This window comes from Neomonachus schauinslandi, chromosome 11 (assembly GCF_002201575.2).
Source record: "Neomonachus schauinslandi chromosome 11, ASM220157v2, whole genome shotgun sequence".
In the NCBI taxonomy this organism is placed as follows: Eukaryota; Metazoa; Chordata; class Mammalia; order Carnivora; family Phocidae; genus Neomonachus; species Neomonachus schauinslandi.
The window spans coordinates 91,709,439-91,728,961 of NC_058413.1; the positions used below are offsets into that span (position 1 = coordinate 91,709,439).

Genomic DNA, 19,523 nt, shown 5'->3' on the forward strand with positions numbered 1-19,523 from the left:
GAAGTAACTAATCACAGTTATAAAGTTAGGGTCTCCTGGGACATTCTCTTGGTTGTTTATTTTATTTATTTAAAGAGAAACTTAGAGAGCTGCTTTAAAGCCTCAGGGAACTAGAAACTTGGAGAACTTAAAACACTTTTTTTTTCTGAAATGATCATCATGTATTGAAATAAGCTTTAAGTTGCTTTCCAAAAAAGAGATTCTTTACATAGATTTATATGTCTACATACATAATTTAAATCCATTTTATTGATGTATGATGTACACATAATGAACAATTTAAGGGTACAGTTGGTTGTGTTTTGACACTGGTGTCCCTTCACGTAGCCACCAGCACCACTATGATGGTTTATGGCATTTCCATTATCTTAGAAACTGTTGTGCCCTTTTGCAGGAAATGCTCTCCCCTCCTACCCTCAGTCCCTGAGAACCACTGATGTGTTTTCCGTCAGGGTAATTTGCATTTTCTAGAAATTTATACATAAATGCAGTCTTACTTCATGTAGTCTTTTGTGGTTTTTTCCCTTAGCTTAATCAGATACTTTGATATTAATCCAAGTGTTTCAGGTGTCGGTCTTTTCTTCCTCCCTATTATGGAGGATTATCTGTAAGATAGATTGTGCAGATAGATCACAGTTTGTTTATTCATCAGATGATGGATACTTGAGTTGTTTTCAGTATTGGCTAATGTGAATAAAGCCTCTATGAACAGGTGAGTTCATGTTTTTATGTGAATATTTGTTTTCACTTCTGTTAGATACATTCTGAGAAGTGGGATTACTCTGTGTTATGGTAAGAATATGTTTAATTATAAGAAACTGGCAAGATGTTCTCCAAAGTCATTGTATCATATACATTTGTACTGATAATATATCAACTCTTACAGTTCCACATCCTTACTAATGCTTGGTGTTATCAGTCTTCTAAATTTTAGACAGTCTAGGGCACCTGGGTGGCTCAGTTGGTTAAGCAACTGCCTTCGGCTCAGGTCATGATCCTGGAGTCCCGGGATCGAGTCCCGCATCGGGCTCCCTGCTCGGCAGGGAGTCTGCCTATCCCTCTGACCCACCTCCCTCTCATGCTCTCTGTCTCTCATTCTGTCTCTCGCAAATAAATAAATAAATAAAAATTAAATTTTAGACAGTCTAGTGCATGTTGGTGGAATAATCTGATGCATTATATATTTTTTTTTACTTTTTAAGCTTACTTGATGTATAATTGACAAATAAAATTGCACATATTTAAAGTGTACATCATGAAGACTTGACATAAATATATATTTTGGGAAATGATCATCACAATCTTTAATTGACACATCCTTCACTTCACAGTTACTTTTTTTGGTGAGCATGTTTACACTGTCTACTATTTAGCGAATTTCAAGCACACAATATAGAATTATTAACTGTGGTCACCATGCTGTACATTAGATACCAGAGTTTATTCATCTTATAACTGAAGGCTTTATGCCTTTGGCTAGCATCTCCCCATTTTCCTCTATTCTGCATACAAGTGAAATCATAAGGTAATTTGTCTGATATGTTTATAGCAGCATTATCTACAATGGTCAAATTATGAAATAGCCCAAGTTTCCATTGACTGATGAATGGATAAAGAAGATGTGACATATATATATATAATGGAATATTATTCAGCCATAAAAAAGAATGAAATCTTGCCATTTTTTTTGCAACAACATGGATGGAGCTAGAGAGTATAATGCTAAGCGAAACCAGTCTGTCAAAGAAAGACAAATACCATATTACTTCACTCCTATGTGGAATTTAAGAAACAAAACAAATGAACATAGGGGATAGGGAAAGAGAGGTAAATGAAGAAACAGACTCTTAACTATAGAAAACAAACTGATGGTTCCCAGACGGGAGGTGGGTGGGGGGAGGGGTGAAACAGGTGATGGGGATTCAGGAGTGCACTTGTTGTGATGAGCACCAGATGTTGTATGGAAGTGCTGAATCACTGTATTGTACACCTGAAACTAACATTACATTGTATGTTAACTAACAGGAATTTAAATAAAACTTTTTTAAAAGATAAAAAAAAAACTTTTAAAAAACATGCTGTGCTAATAGAGACCAAGACACTAGATGGCAACTGAAACTCTAGAATATTTATTGTTGGAGAACATTTTCTATTGTATCAATGACTTAAAAAGGATGAAAAGTTTTTTAAGTATTATCTTTCCTTTAAATAGATAAAGCAAAATACCCAGAAAATCCCCGAGGAACCCCTAGCAGTCAATTTGGCACCTTCTAGAACTTTGTAATTGTGATTAGGTAGTTCAAAACCAAAATTCTTTGGTAACAATATTATTAATTAACTTCCTGTGACCCATATCCCCAAGAGCTGTTTTCATCTAAATCTCTAAGGCAAATAAGCCCATAAAAAACATGGTTCATCCACCTACGAAGAAAAGTTCATAGAAAAAAGGAAACATGGGCGCCTGGGTGGCTCAGTTGCTTAAGCGACTGCCTTCAGCTCAGGTCATGATCCTGGAGTCCCAGGATCGAGTCCCACATCGGGCTCCCTGCTCAGCAGGGAGTCTGCTTCTCCCTCTGACCCTCCCCCGTCTCATGCTCTATCTCATTCTCTCTCTCAAATAAATAAATAAAATCTTTTAAAAAAATTTTAAAAAAATTAAAAAAAAAAACAAAAGGAAACTTTATAGAGAAAAAGATTGGGGTAACTTTTTAAAAAATATTCAAGTCACCTTTAATGTGGTGATTTAGAGTATTCAAGGCCATTTAGTAAAATCTCCAGTGGAAAAATTAGTACTCTACTAACCATAAAGGTAGAACGAGATACCAAAAACTATTATAAGTTCCCCTCACTGGGCTGTCACTTGGCAAGGATGCTATTGGTTTTTTTTTTTTATTGTTATGTTAATTCCCATACATTACATCATTAGTTTTAGATGTAGTGTTCCATGATTCCTTGTTTGTGCATACACCCAGTGCTCCATGCAGAACGTGCCCTCGTTAATACCCATCACCAGGCTAACCCATCCTCCCACCCCCCTCCCCTCTAGAACCCTGTTTGTTTTTCAGAGTGCATTGTCTCTCATGGTTCGTCTACCCCTCCGATTCCCCCCTTTCATTCTTCCCCTCCTGCTTTCTTTTTTTTTTTTTTCCTTAACATATATTGCATTATTTGTTTCAGAGGTACAGATCTGAGATTCAACAGTCTTGCACAATTCACAGTGCTTACCAGAGCACATACCCTCCCCAGTGTCTATCACCCAGTCACCCCATCCCTCCCACCCCACCCCCCACTCCAGCAACCCTCAGTTTGTTTCCTGCAATTAAGAATTCCTCATATCAGTGAGATCATATGATATATGTCTTTCTGTTTGACTTATTTCGCTCAGCATAATACCCTCCAGTTCCATCCACGTCGTTGCAAATGGCAAGATCTCATTCCTTTTGATGGCTGCATAATATTCCATTGTATATATATATATATATATATATATATACTACATCTTCTTTATCCATTCATCTGTCGATGGAAATCTTGGCTCTTTCCAGTTTGGCTACTGTGGACATTGCTGCTATAAACATCGGGGTGCACGTACCCTTTTGGATCCCTACTTTTGTATCTTTGGGGTAAATACCCAGTAGTGCAATTGCTCGATCGTATGGTAGCTCTATTTTCAACTTTTTGAGGAACCTCAATACTGTTTTCCAGAGTGGCTGCACCAGTTTGCATTCCCACCAATAGTGTAGGAGGGTTCCCCTTTCTCCACATCCCCGCCAACATCTGTCATTTCCTGACTTATTAATTTTAGCCATTCTGACTGGTGTGGCAAGGATGCTGTTAAGAAGGATTCTGCATCAGCCACATCTGAGTTAGTTGTATGGGGTTCTATATCCAACACAGCCCAGTTCCTAAATAATTCAAATGATTGAGAATTAACCAAAAACTCAAAACTAGCCTTCTTGCAAGGGGAAAAATAGCTGTGAATTGAGAATCAATGATTTTCCAGGATAATTTTTTAAATAGAGTTAGGGACGATCTACTCTAATCCAGCTGATTTATTCCTGCAAGTTTTTCAAGCTTCTTAATACTTTACTACCACATTCTCTATCTGCAAAACCAGACTCTAGAGTCGTTTTGTGTGGAACTCACTGGGAAATTTTGGGGCAAAGAGGATATCTAGATCATCGAGGTGTTTAAGGCCTGCCATGGTGAAAAAGGTCAGTATTTGGTTGGAAAGGTCAGAACATGAACGTGTATTTGGAATTTACAGAGTTTTGCATTCAAGCTAAGTGCTTTTCATTCAGCCAGTGCTAAAGCAAGATAGAGATTTCCCATTCACTGAAGTCATCCAAGCCGTGGCTGGATGGGTAGGTAGTGAGGATGCTAATCACAAGGACACATATTGGGGTCAGGTGGTTCAGTGACCTAGTCAATTTTATTGTATCTTTAAGAGATATTTCTATGAGCTAGACCTAGAAATAGAAGTGGCAAGAGAAAAATCTCAAAGTACAATATTTAGAGTAAATTCATGCACACATAATAATCACCGTTGGAGCCTCTTGCTATGTCTGCATGTACAAAACATGGGAGAATCTTACATCATTTATACAATCCGTGAAATGTAAGTATATTTTTTCACCTATGTTTTATTTATTAATATAGTACTTTTGTTAAATGTATCTTCTCATGTGTAGTCTCTCTGATCTGTCATATTCTTAGTGGGGTCAGATGCAAATCTGGGGGATTCAGATTAAGGATGCATTAAGAATATTCCTCACTTCCAAATTAAACTTTCCATAATTCATTGTTATTTATTCAAGAAACAGTTCACTCTAATTATTCATCTCCTTTAAGTTTATCTCAATCCTTTCTGAATGAAGCCATTTTTTAAGCAAGAATCTGTTAGATCTTGCCACACATACGATTTAGTTTAAACCTCACAGTAGCTCATCTTGAATGTTGTATTTATCAAACACTTGAATTTGAAAGTGGGAACTATCATTTGCCTGTTGAACAACCTCATGGAAATAATAATACAATACACGCACAAAATAGACACTTGGTGCCTCAGACAGAAAGTTCACTTGAGACTTCACGTGCTATTATGTTGGTATAGTTATTCATGATTAGCCACTTTTGTGCAGTAACTTATAGAATCATTTGAGAGCTTGTATGAGTTTGAGCACATACACGCATCCATAATAGCATCACCACAATTAAGGTGACAGACACACCCAACACCTCCCAGAGTTTCCTTCACACAAGCACGTCTAAGGGTCATACAGTGTCTGACTCTATGAATGGCACCACAAATATTTAGCCAATTGTTTAGTGTTGTTAATATAGATGATCAACATTTCTTTCCTGTATAGATAATGACTGAGTAAATATTCTTGCACATAAATCACATAAAACTCATCAAATTATGCATATTAAATATGTGGAGTTCTTTGTTGTTGTTTTTTAAGGTTTTTTTAAAACTTTTTTTTAAGATTTTATCTATTTCAGAGAGAGAGCATGCACGAGAGGGGGTAGGGTCAGAGGGAGAAGCAGACTCCCCACTGAGCAGGGAGCCCAACGCAGGACTCAATCCTGGGACTCCAGGATCATGACCTGAGCCGAAGGTAGTCGCTTAGCCAACTGAGCCAGCCAGGTGCCCCGTTTTTTAAGATTTTATTTTTAAGTAATCTCTGCGCACAACATGGGGCTTGAACTCATGACTCTGAGATCAAGAGTTGCCCGCTCCACCAACTGAGCCAGCCAGGTGCCCCATGTGCAGTTCTTTGTATATCAATTGTACCTCAAAGAAGCTGATTTTAAAAAATGAGTGTGCAGAGTTCTAGTAATTGACATGGAAGGACAATGATTATTATTTTTAAAAAAAAGAAAAATAAGAAAAGCCAGTTACAAAATAGTATGTCAGCATCATTTATTTTAGATACATATGTAAGTAATTTAATTTTGAAATGGCCTGGAAATATAGTAGCCAAAATGTTGTCACTGTATCTCTAACAGGTTTGCTTACAGGTTATAATTTTCTTTTTTGCATTTGCATATTCTAATTCTTTGCACTGAAAAATGTGAGGCTTTTTTTTTTTTGTAATGGGAAACAAAAAATGAAATAGGAAGGCAAAATTTTTATCTTGGAAAGAGAGTAGGAGGGGAGGTGAGAAAAAGGAAAATGAGGGGAATAACCTCTAACTTATTTGTTAAGGAGGAGCTAAGTAAAATCTAGACAAAGAGAGCCTGGAGGTTAAAGCATGAGTGCTTTTAACCTGAAATGGGGATATCTGTGCCAAAGAAATTTCTCAGATCCTGGGATAAAGAACAACTAGATGATCTTGATGTAGTTTTGTTTTTGTTTTTGTTTTTGTTTTTAAAGATTTTATTTATTTGATAGAGAGAGTGAGAGAGAGCATGAGAGGGGAGAGGGTCAGAGGGAGAAGCAGACTCCCCACTGAGTGGGGAGCCCGATGTGGGACTCGATCCTGGGACTCCAGGATCATGACCTGAGCTGAAGGCAGTCGCTTAACCAACAGAGCCACCCAGGCGCCCAGATCTTGATGTAGTTTTATGATCTCAACTAATCAAGTAAAGAAAGTGAACTAAATTATCTCTATTTTACCCCCTGTGTATAATCTGTACCTCTCTAATTTAATCACATTGTCTAGCGTCCCCTTAAATAATCAGCCAGAGGGGCGCCTGGGTGGCTCAGTCGTTAACCATCTGCCTTCGGCTCAGGTCATGATCCCATGGTCCTGGGATCGAGCCCCGCATCGGGCTCCCTGCTCCGCTGGAAGCCTGTTCTCCCTCTCCCACTCCCCCTGCTTCTGTTCCCTCTCTCGCTGTGTCTCTCTCTGTCAAATAAATAAATAAATAATCTTTAAAAAAAAAATAATAATCAGCCAGAAATAAGTCAGACAGACAAAGACAAATACCATACGATTTCACTTACATGTGAAATCAAAAAAACAAATGAACAAAACAACAGACTTGTAAATACAGAGAAAAAGCTGGTGGTTGTCAGAGGGGAGTGGAGGGGGAATGGGATTAAGAGGGCCAAAATTCCAGTCATAAAATAAATAAGTCACAAGGATGAAAAGTAGCACATGGAATATAGTCAATAATATTGCAATAACGTATGGTGACACATGGTAACTATACTTATCATCGTGAAACCAAGTAATGCATAGAATTATTGAATGGATACATTGTATACCTAAAATGTTGTATGTTAATTATACTTCAATAAAAATAATAATCAGCCAGATATATGATGTATAGCTTACATACTTCACAGAATTTGTAGAAGGTAGGTTGTGGACACAGGGTATAACCTAAAGATAAGATATCCACTATGCCCTTTTGATGTGTCATCTAAAGTGATTAGCAGGAACCATGAACCACTGTTCCTTTCAGATACTTCTGGTCTGTTCCCATAGATCTACATATACAAGGAAAAGGTTTTCAAAATTGAGACTCTGGAGATCACCAAATATTGGAAAAAAGAAATCAACCTTTATCTCTTACTTGTGGCAGGTCACCAATGTCAACTGCCCAAGTAAAAGAAAATTTGTTATACAAAAGGCTAGAAAGTATTTAAAAGAATTTCCCTCTCAGTGACTGTAAACTTCAAAAAAAATAATTCTTGTTTAAGTGTGAGTCAGTACTTCATAGCACATTTTGATCCAGGAAAATGAAGCTGGGTGCACTGAAGAGAAGAAAAATTTCATTTAATGAAAATGAGTAGAATTTTATTACTGGAAGGAACCTTAGAGGATTTTTTTAATCCACTCTTCTCCTTTCATTTTATGGAAAAAGTTGTGTCTAAATGGTATTTTGATTTTCCCAAGGATGCCCAATAATGACTTTCTGATCGAGGTCTAATCCCCTGACCCATCTCCCAATGGAAGGCACGCTCCACAACACATTTTCAACAGATATTTATAAAATGACCTCCTAAGCTGATTTTCCTTTTCTTGTTTCTTAAGGGAGACCATGCCCACCATGTAGCCAAGGCCATGGGAAATTGGAGCACAGTGACTAAATTCACCCTGATCGCCTTCCCTGCTCTCCTAGAGCTTCGCATCTTCCTCTTTGTGGTTCTTTTGCTGACTTACACATTAACCACAACAGGAAACATTATCATCATCTTCCTAATATGGACCGATAAACGCCTGCAGACCCCAATGTACATTTTCCTCAGTAATTTGTCCTGTCTAGATATTTTATACGCCACTGTCATTACCCCAAAGTTGCTAGCCTGCCTCCTAGGAGAGAAGAAAACCATATCCTTTGCTGGCTGCACCACTCAAAACATATTTCTACTTCTTTCTGGGGACAGTGGAGTTTATCCTCCTGGCGGTGATGTCCTTTGACCACTATGTGGCCACCTGTAATCCCTTGCGCTACACAACCATCATGAACAGCAGGACCTGCCTCTTGCTGGTCCTGGGCTGCTGGGTGGGAGCCTTCCTGTCCGTGTTGGTACCAACCACTGTAGTGACAAGGCTACCTTACTGTAGAAAAGAAATTGATCATTTTTTCTGTGACATTGCCCCTCTTCTGCAGGTGGCTTGTGTAGATACGTACCTCATTGAGCAGATAAACTTTCTCCTATCTGCCCTTGTCATCCTGAGCTCCCTGGCATTCGCTACTGGGTCCTACACCTACCATCCTGCGCATCCCCTCAGCCCAAGGCCATCAAAAAAGCTTTTTCTACCTGTGCTTCTCACATCACAGTTGTGTCCATTGCCTACGGGAGCAACATCTTTGCGTACGTGAGACCCAACCAGAACTATTCCCTGGATTTTGACAAGATAGCTGCTGTCCTCATTACAGTGGTGACCCCACTTCTGAACCCTTTTATTTATAGCTTGAGAAATGAAAGGTGAAAGAAGTGTTGAGAGAGACAGTGAACAGACTCATGTCCTTGATATTTAGGAAAACTTGACATTAGTCTTTAGTACATCACACAACATTTTTTATCTTCAGCACATTCATTCTGCATCAATATAGTGCCAGGTGGACATTCCAGAAACCTGAGACTGTGTCAAAAGGATGAGCAATGACCATACCAAACTGAAGGAAATTCTGCTTACATCTAGGAAAAAAAAAATCTAACCCATCAAGTCTTGTATATTCATGGCTTTAAACCATGAAACATTACCTAAATAAGATCCAGAGGTTTCCAAATCCAGTCTTGGCTAAATCAGTTTATTTTCCAGGTGACTTTGACCATGTCACAACTTATCTGAGACTTAATGCCTCAATCTCTAAATGAAATAATAGATAATAAAATATCACTACTTATCACAAGACATGTAAAGTTAGAGCATTTTAACTTCTTGGGTTAGGCACTCTTGAAAATTTCAAGAGATTCAGTTTTCACCTTTTTTTATTTACTTAGATCAAATAAATATGATGTGAGAATTGAGGGTAAAAGAGGTAAGACTCAGGATGCTATCAAGCTTCTGGCGATAAACCTGAGTGAGTGCTCTCTTCAGCAGCACATACACTAAAATTAGAATAATGCAAAGAAGATCAGCATAGCCTTGCACAAGGAAAACATGCAAATTCGTGAAGCATCCCACATCATTTGGTGGCAGATGGTAACTAGACTTATCATGGGGATCATTTCATAATTATAAAAATATGGAATCACTATGAGGTACACCTGAAACTAATTTGTGTGTCATTTACACTTCAATTAAAAAAAAGAAAGAAAGAAAGAAAAGAAAACCTGAGTGAAAGGTGGAGATATTTGCTGAGAAAAGGAACATAAGAAGGGCAGGTCATGAAAGACTTTGGTAAAACGTTTAATAGAATTTTGGGGGTAAAAGCCAAAATAAAGTAGGTAGAACAGTCTGCATATATAAAGAAACAGAATAGAGTCAACACTTTCAAGAAGGTTAGCTGAAACAATAAGCAGTATGGTAATATAAAGGAAACATGGGTTAGAAAATACTATTTTCTAACAGGAGATGTGTTTGTTTATTGAATATTGATTGGAGTAGTATAGTCATGGCCTTAGGCTGAGGCAACAGGAGAGCACGAAAGACTGATATGATGGGTTACCTGAAACTGTCAAAGGTGAGGACATCAAGAACATGAAGAAAAGGATAGTTATTGGCAGAAGTTTGTGTTACATACTGATAAATAGGAATGGATGAATCCAGATGTGGAACCTATAGCAACTAGGTGAAAATTATCACAGTCCTTTTTGATGGATGGCCCAAAGTGAACCTTAAGAAGAAGCTTAGCCACGCAGCCCGCCATCCCATTTCAGCCGGAAGCAGCCAGAGCGGTCATCATCCCATTCCCTAATGGCACTTGGGGTTACTATTCCAGGGAGACGAATAAGTAAGGACAGGCGAGGCTAGGTAGGGAGAGAGAGATAAGGGGCTATGTGATCAGGCTCACAGAAATCCCAAAAATGTGGGGAAACCAGAGATAAGGGGACAAATCGGACCACCCTACCCTAGGCCTGTGGGGTGGGTATCTTTATGATAAGCACCTGTGACCAACAAAGAATAACGAGACCCTAAAAAGGAAGTAAGCCATTGAAGGTGTTATCAACAGAGATGTTAAAAGGATTTAGGTTCCCCGGTTAGCTTTCTATAAAAGACCAACCCTAAAGGCTCTCCTTAGCAACCCTGTCGGGACCCCTCTCACTTCTGAGAGCTAATTCTGTATCCTTGCTTAATAAACTTCTAACACTTTACTCACCAAAAAAAAAAAAAAGAAGAAGAAGAAGAGGCTTAGCACCTAACTTCAGGTAGAAAAATGCCCAAGAAAAAGTATAATTTTTAATATGTGTGCAGAATAGAGCAAATGAACCAGGTCAGTCAGTGAGTAATATAATGTGTTAATGTACACAGATCAAAGGAAATGATTCATTCGTCCATTTGCCAAGCATGGCTTGGTGCCTATAATGTACCAATAAACAAAACAGACAAAACTTAGGCCCCTGCTGGATCTAAATTATAACAGGGGGAGACATACAGTAAGTAACATATACAGAAAAGTTATGTAGAAAATTTACGCGGTGACAAAAGTTATGGAGAAAAATAAAGCAAGAAAGGAGAATAAAAGGTTTGGGAGAGAGAGTTTCGATTTTAAATAAGGTGGTTCAGGAGCTGTGCTAAGAGTGAGAGAAGCAAGCCCCTGTACTGTAGCGATTGGTCACTGAGAGCAGAGACCATCTGAGAACCTCTGCGGCTGGATGCCAAGGACCAGTGTGAGCACCAAGATGGGACCTTCATTTACCAGCATGCTGCACGAGAGCTAAAACCAAAACAGCAGAAAGGCTGTACTAACCCCATATTGCAAAGGAACTGGTAATTAAACACAGCCACATTAAAGCAATAAATATTGACTACATGTAAGAAAATTTATTCTTCAGGGGGCACCTGGGTGGCTCAGTCAGTCAAGTGTCTGCCTTCGGATCAGGTCATGATCTCGGGGTCCTGGGATCGAGCCCCATTTCCAGCTCCCTGCTCAGCAGAGAGCCTGCTTCTCCCTCTCCCCTCCCCCGCTTGTGCTCTCTCTCTCTCTCTCTCTCTCTCATATATAAAATCTTTAAAAAAGAAAAAAAAAATGTTTTCTTCAGCACAACCATACATGATTTACCCATAGTGTTGCTTTGATTTCTTTTGATGGATTCCTTTCATAACAAGGTTGAAGTTAAAACGAATTTTTAAAAAAATTTTATTTGTTTATTTATTTGAGAGTGAGCGCGTGAGTAGAGGGAGGAGCTAAGTGAGAGGGAGGGGCAAAGAATCTCAAGCGGACTCTGTGCTGAGCATGGAGCCCAGTGCAGGGCTCCATCTCACAACCCTGAGATCATGACCTGATCTGAAACCAAGAGTCCAACAATTAATTGACTGCGCCACCCAGACACCCCAAGACTTCTTTTTTTTTTAAGAAACATCTGAAATAAGGACCAAATGATTTTGTTGTTTAGGACACAGATTCTCAAATTCTGGTTACCAAACCAGCAGCATTAGCATCATCAGGTAACATATTAGAAGTGAAAATTCCCAGACACCACCCCAGGCCTACTGTATCTGAAACACTGGAGGCAAGCCCAGTGTTTTTTGTTTGTTTGTTTTTTAAAGATTTTATGTATTTATTTATTTGACAGAGAGAGACACAGTGAGAGAGGGAACGCAAGCAGGGGGAGTGGGAGAGGGAGAAGCGGGCTTCCCGCGGAGCAGGAAGCCCCATGCAGGGCTCGATCCCAGGACCCTGGGATCACGACCTGAGCCGAAGGCAGACGCTTAACAACTGAGCCACCCAGGCGCCCCAAGCCCGGTGTTTTAACAAGCTTTCCAAGTGATACTGAAGATAGCCAACATTTGAGAACCATGGGCTCAGGGAGTCAGGCAGATGTCTAGTTACCCAGACTCATATTATCATTGCTATTGCTCATGAGGAGCCTTGATTAAATATTGCCAGGAAACTTGCCTTAAAATGTACTTGATATCTAGATTTTTTAAAAATCATATAACATGGTTAATTTTTTTACAAATTTTTATTTAAATTCTAGTTAACATATAGTGTAATATTGGTTTCAGGAGTACAATTTAGTGATTCAACACAGTATTATTAATATGATCATTATTATGATAATTATCATTATTCTTATGATGGGTACTTAATCATATCTGTCAATTTATTGGGATTGAGTTAATTACAAAAATTAAGTTTGTTCCTGTTGTGGAGAAGTATTTTCCTGGAGTACTAGAAATAGCTACGTAAGTACTTTGCTTTTTTTTTTTTTTAAGTACTTTGCTTTTGAGTCCTGGGCATCTGGCAATGAAATAAGGACTCTCTTTTTTTTTAAGATTTTATTTACTTTTTTGAGAGAGAGCAAGGGAGCACAAGTGGGGGGAGGGGCAGAGGGAGAAGCAGACTCCCCACTGAGCAGGGAGCCAGATGAAGGACTCGATCCCAGGACCCTGGGATCATGACCTGAGCCGAAGGCAGATGCTTAACTGACTGAGCCACCCAGGTGCCCCCAGGAGGACTTTCAAAACAGAGTTCCCAGCAATTGTATTAAAGGCCAGATTTGCTGGTCCTTTTCTCAGTCACCTAAATTGTCTGTGATCTCATTATCTCTGTTTTTTTTCTGCCTCTAAAAAAGAAAAGAAAAGCTTTAGTTTAATTGTATGGTTCATTACCATTGTGTAGATGATGATCATTTTTCCTCAGACCTCATTTTTTAGTCAGGGATTTACTCACACGAGATGTGTTGAGGACACTTACTGAATCAGTATATATAGCCCAGTCTCTGGATCTAGGTCTTCATTCTGATATCTGCAACCAGTATGATTTGGGGCCAATCACTTCATCTCTCTGTACCTCAGTTTCCTTATCTATAAAATGAATTTCATAATAATTTTCTGTTGTAGTATTACTGTAAGATAAACTTGAAAACACTTATATCATTGAATCAATATTAGCTATCCTCTTTTAGGACCCTGTAAAAAATTCAATGTGAGGTGATAAAGATAAAAAGAAACAGAACATGATCTCTACTCCTAAGTAATTCATATTTTTTTAAATTTTTTATTGTTATGTTAATCACCATACATTACATCATTAGGTTTTGATGTAGTGTTCCATGATTCAGTTTGTGCATAACACCCAGTGCTCCATGCAGAACGTGCCCTCCTCAATACCCATCACCAGGCTAACCCATCCTCCCACCCCCCTCCCTTCTAGAACCCTCAGTTAGTAATTCGTATTTTAATTTGAGAAAAAATTATATAAAAGAAAATATCATGAATGATACAGTCTGAAAATAAAGGAATTAAAACTTCTGATTTGGGACATAGTGGAGTAACCTTTTTTAGGTTTTTGACTTTTTGATTTTTTTTTACCTTTTGACTTAAACAACTAGAAAATGCAAAAGTATGTAAAGCAACAATTTTCAGGCATTGAGTAACAAGCAGTGGAGGATTGTGATCACTGCAAGAAGTGAAACAAAGTGAGCTCTACAACTGCCTCAGTGTGCAGTCTGAATGCAGTTTCTAGGCTGCAGCATGGGGTGGGAGCATTCAGCCAGAGGCTGGCAGGGTCTCTGAATTGAGCAGACAGAGATCAGAGTTTGGGGAGGTGGGTGACTTGTGTTTGTAGAGAAGAGGACCAGAGATGAGAGACATACACAAAAAGAAAACTCTGGAGATATGCAGAAGGATGCCCTCGAGACTTTGGCTGAGTATAGATCTAAGCATCCATAAAAAAAAAAAAAAAATTACCTGAAGGTGTGAAAGGATCCATGAGAAATAAATCGGCCAAATAATTTTTTGTGACCACATAGGGATGGACACAGTTTTTGTTCCTAGCAGCCAGAGTGAAAATTGAAAATATGTGAGGCATAAGATAAAGTAATGGGGATAAATTAATCCAAAAGCAAAAGCAAACCTAGCTTTTTCTTCAAAGAGGTTTCAAACAAGATTTGGAAGAATTAACCTGGTCCACAAGTGCCTATGAAGAACAACGCCTAACACACCTTAAAAGAATTCAACCAATTTCATGACTTAACCAAGTAAAATACACAGCAGCCAAACAAAAATGTGTAGGCATGGGGCGCCTGGGTGGCTCAGGTGGTTAAGCGTCTGCCTTCGGCTCAGGTCAGGATCTCCAGGTCCTGGGATTAAGCCCCACATGGGGCTCCCAGCTCAGCAGGGAGTCTGCTTTTCCTTCTTCCTCTGCCTCTCCCCTTGCTTGTACTCTGTCTCTCTCTCTTAAATAAATACATATTTTTTTTTAAAAATGTGTACGCATACAAAGCAGGATATGGTGATGCATAACCAGAAGGGGAGTCATCAACAGAAACAGACCCAGAAATGACAGGAATTACCAAAGAATATTTAAGCAGCAATTATAAAAACATTCCATGCACCTGAGAATGTAGAATGTAAAATGATTTAATGATGAAATCATTAAATGATTAAAATTAAAAAATGATTAAAAGCATTTATCATATAAGTATTCTCAAACCGTGGTCACCATCATAACCATCCCCTTTATTAAACTGCACTTTTAAAAATCTTTGTATTATTCTGTGTTGTTAACAACCATTATTCTTAGACAGAGTTGGCCATGATGATACCATATTCTCAAGGTATTCGACAAAGAGCTTTGAAGGAAACATTTTTTGCCTGAAATGCAATAGGCATGAACTATAGACAAAATGCCCATAAAAAGGGTTTCCACTAGTTCTTGTACCCTTTCTCTTGCATGCAGGATTACATGTAGGAGTTGGGACCCAATTTCCTCTTGACCTCACCAGTCTGTGAACACGAAGCAGGTCGCAATAAAATTCCAAATGTCACCAGCGCTTGCCTTTCTCACCCAGACAGGTGCATAGACTCTCATGCTCCTATTCGACTACCACCACGTGTAGCTTGGAATCCCCAAGGGATGTTTCATGTGTAGTTATGAACTATCACTTAATATTATCAGACTCTGGCTGCCCTTTGCTGATTTAGACCATCTTTTTTTTTCTAAAATTTTTTTTTTTTAAGATTTTATTTATTCATTTGAGACACACACAGAGAGAGAAAGAGAGAGCATGAGCAGGGAGAGAGGCAGAGGGAGAGGGAGAAACAGACGCCCCGCCGAGCCAGGAGCCCGATGCGGGGCTCGATCCCAGGACCCTGGGATCATCACCTGAGCCGAAGGCAGACGCTCAACCATCTGAGCCACCCAGGTGCCCCGATTTAGACCATCTTTGAAGCAGCTTGAAAGCACAGATTTCTCATTGTCACCGCAGACTACTCCCTCTGAAAGAAAGTGGGTATAAGTGACGAAGAAACTTTCAATGTCTTTCAGTGATCCTGAAATAGCAGATCACTGAGATGTTAGATATGCTGCTCTGTGCTCGGACGTCTCTGCTATAGTTAGGGACACTAAACCATATCCCCAGCACGAGTGAGGAGAATCCCATTATCCTACTTCACCACCTGGGCGCAGAGGTAAGAGGGCGTCTGCCCTATATCTCAAAGGGCCCTTCACTCTCTGCATACGGTCCCTGTTTATAAGGTTTAAAAATGAATCCACGGGGCGCCTGGGTGGCTCAGTCGTTAAGCGTCTGCCTTCAGCTCAGGTCATGATCCCGGGGTCCTGGGATCGAGCCCCACATCGGGCTCCCTGCTCCGCGGGAAGCCTGCTTCTCCCTCTCCCACTCCCCCTGCTTGTGTTCCCTCTCTCACTGTGTCTCTCTCTGTCAAATAAATAAATAAAATCTTTTAAAAAATTAAAAAAATAAAAATGAATCCACATGGCTTGGGTAAATAATATCTGAAACAGATGCCATGTCATCTTCCCCACCCTGGTGCTACCCATATGCGCCCACCTACTTCAGCCAAAATTCTCATATAAATTGACTCGGAATTTCTTTATCCACCAGTGTGTCACATATTCTTAGCCTCCATCTGGGACCCCTGAGGCACGTAAGCCAGACAGACAGAATTCAAACATAGTGTATTTGAATATCTGAGATGACTCTGTAAGAACGCTCACCTCCCTTCCAATTCATGCATTACTCATCCTCTGAGTGAACTGAAGAAAAAACTAGAGCAGTGTTGTGCATGCGTGGTACTCCCCTACAGAAAACAGAGACAAAGAGTAACATATTAACATTCTTGGAGATGGAGTGCTCAAGAATGCCTTAGAAGTTTGACAGTGATTAACATGTATTAGAAAAATTCTCTAGATACTGTTGTATTTATAAATTTAACCCCTAGGTGTTTTTTTTAAATATTTTATTCATTTATTTGACACACAGAGAGAGAGAACACAAGCAGGGGGAGCAGGAGGGAGAGAGAGAGGGGGAGAAGTAGGCTCCCCAACGAGCAGGGAGGCCGACGCCCGCTCGATCCCAGGACCCTGGGATCACAACCTGAGCCAAAGGCAGACACTTAACCGACGGAGACACCCAAGCACCCCTAACCCCTAGTTTTTAACATAATCAAACGGGAAAAAAAGATTCAATAATAAACCCATCTTAGTGGCAAACTGATAATCCATGAAAATCCATTCTCTTAACTTGAATTTAAATTTTAAAAAAAGAATAAAAAGGAAATCCATTCTCTTAATTTAGTAATTTACCAGGTATAGACCTTACTGATAGAAATTTGATGCTCTGCCTTTTAAATACCTGATCATGGGATGCCTGGGTGTTTCAGTTGGTTAAGGGTCTGCCTTCGGCTCTGGTCACGATCTCAGGGTCATGGGATCGAGTCCCCCAGCGGGCTCTTTGCTCAGCGGGAGCCTGCATCTCCCTCTGCCTGCCATTTCCCCTGCTTGTGCTCTCTCCCTCCCTTTCTCTGACAAGTAAATAAAAATCCTAAATAAATAAATAAAACATAATCACATTTTTGTTTGTTTTTATAGTTAAATACCATAGGTATTTAGGAACGAAGGAAGTTCTTGATCTTCTTGGGGGTTAAATTTGAAAATTGTTTCATTAGTAACGCACTCCAACCACAAGGGGGAGTGCAGGACACACAGCACCTGTCTCATACACACACACAAAACCCCCAGGCAATTTACCTCCTCCTGTAACAGGAGTAATTAACAAGTTCACAGAATTGCACTATTCTGGGCGATCACTGCTCACATTGTACTCTATGATATTTCAAATTCAGGATCTATTAAAGCCTGAGTGTTTTGGTGCTTTAGATGTGGTAAGTGAATAAGTTAAAATGTTTAAGAATCCTTGGAATCCCTTTTTCACATAAGCATGGCTAAAGTATATAGGTATGGTGCAGTCAGACAGACCTGGGGTCTCCTACTGCTGAAGACAAGTTGCCCTTCCCCTATTATAATTCCCACATTAAGCTATTATTGGTATAGGGCAGAGGGGCATGATGCCTTAACTGAAGGCCTGTGACTCTAGGTCTTACAAATTCTTTTTTCCCCTGGTGTGCTTTCCCTTGGATCCTTTCCATGCTGCTTCTTTCTTTTCTTTTCTTTTCTTTTTTTTTTTTTAAGATTTTAGTTATTTATTTGACAGAGAGACACACCACGAGAAAGGGAACACAAGCAGGCGGAGTGGGAGAGGGAGAAGCAGGCTTCCCGTTGAGCAGGGAGCCCCATGTGGGGCTCGATCCCAGGACGCTGGGATCACAACCTGAGCCGAAGGCAGACGCTTAATGACTGAGCCACCCAGGCGCCTCCATGCTGCTTCTTTCTTTAATCTCTAATGTTTTGAAATACTCATTTTTTATAAACAAAATATTTCTCTCTGAAAACTCATACCCAAAAAGTAATTTGATAAAAATGTAAAATAAATTATGCCCTTGTCCATTAAAATAACCTCTATGACCTAAATATTGAAAATTAACATCAATAGAATATTTTTATATATACATGCATGTATCTTTAAGTTTTTCCAAGAATGCATCTTTTTAAGCTCAGTGTTACTTTTTAAACATTTCAACAGGGGTGCCCGGGTGGCTCAGCTGGTTAACCACTCTTGATTTCAGCTCAGGTCATGATCTCAGGATCCTGAGATGGAGCCCCAAGTCCAGCGTGGCACTCAGCAGGGAGTCTGCTTGAGATTTTCTCTCCCTCTGCCCCTCCCCCCACTTGCATGCACAGGAGCTCTCTCAAAATAAAAAAATAAGCACTTCAACAACAAAAAATCTACAATTTTTTTCAAGTCGCGTTTTTCTTTTTTTCTCCTCAAAGCTTCCCTTTATTATTTATCCACATCATGCATTTTTCTTAATTAAAAAGTATACATACACAGAGTGACTGAAATAGTTGCTTTCATCATGGGCTAATAGGGAATATAATGAAATTTAGTGGAATTACCTTTGTTTCTATAGCCAGTTTGATTTTATACTATTTGAAAAAACTGTAGATTTTGGTTGCATTTTGTTCGAAATAAACCAGCAATATTCAACCAAACTTTTAACAAATGGAGTGCCAAATAGTTTTATATTTTAGGGCGTTAGGAAATAGCACTTATTGAAAATGGAGCTTGCAAACATTAAGACATCGAAATGTGTATGTACTAAAGCAAGGGAAGAACTGAGTAAACTATAAAATTAAAACTCCAGTTGATGGGGTTTTGGGATATAGGTGAGGTTCAATGGGGAGAAGTCTGGAGCTGACGACTGAGAAAGAATTCTTGAGACGTCTTTGGTGCAAAATGGTGGTTTATTAAAGGTGGTTTATTAAAGCACGGGGACAGGACCCACGGGCAGAAAGAGCTGCTGCCCTGGGGTTGTGAAGGGGTGGCGGATTATATACTATGGGGTTGGGGGGTGGGTAAGGGAAAAGGGAGGTTTCTGAAAGAACTTTCAAAAGAAGACTCACAGGATACCCGAGGCCTTGCCATTGTCAAGTTAAGGTTGTTCACCCCTCTAGTAAGGCATTAACATGAAGATAGTTGGGAACTTCCTGGAGGAACATTACACTCTGCCCACTTCAAGTATCTGTCGATAGGCTGCAGGTTATAGTCTTTAACTGTTATCTACATTTCCTTCTGGAAGCTAGGTTATTGA

General features: G+C 39.5%; 1 protein-coding gene and 1 non-coding gene across 2 annotated transcripts; both read left to right on the top strand.

The window, feature by feature from the left end:
• The first annotated feature begins 8,018 nt into the window (after positions 1–8,018).
• On the top strand, positions 8,019–8,950 carry LOC110586345 (olfactory receptor 6M1). Its single transcript, XM_044919639.1, is given in 5 exon segments — positions 8,019–8,312; positions 8,314–8,669; positions 8,671–8,704; positions 8,706–8,880; positions 8,883–8,950. Coding segments are annotated over 5 exon segments (927 nt in total).
• A 540-nt stretch (positions 8,951–9,490) lies between these two features.
• Positions 9,491–9,596, top strand: LOC123326274. The gene has a single exon (XR_006540981.1). It is a non-coding gene; the product is annotated as a U6 spliceosomal RNA (small nuclear RNA).
• Positions 9,597–19,523: the final 9,927 nt, after the last annotated feature.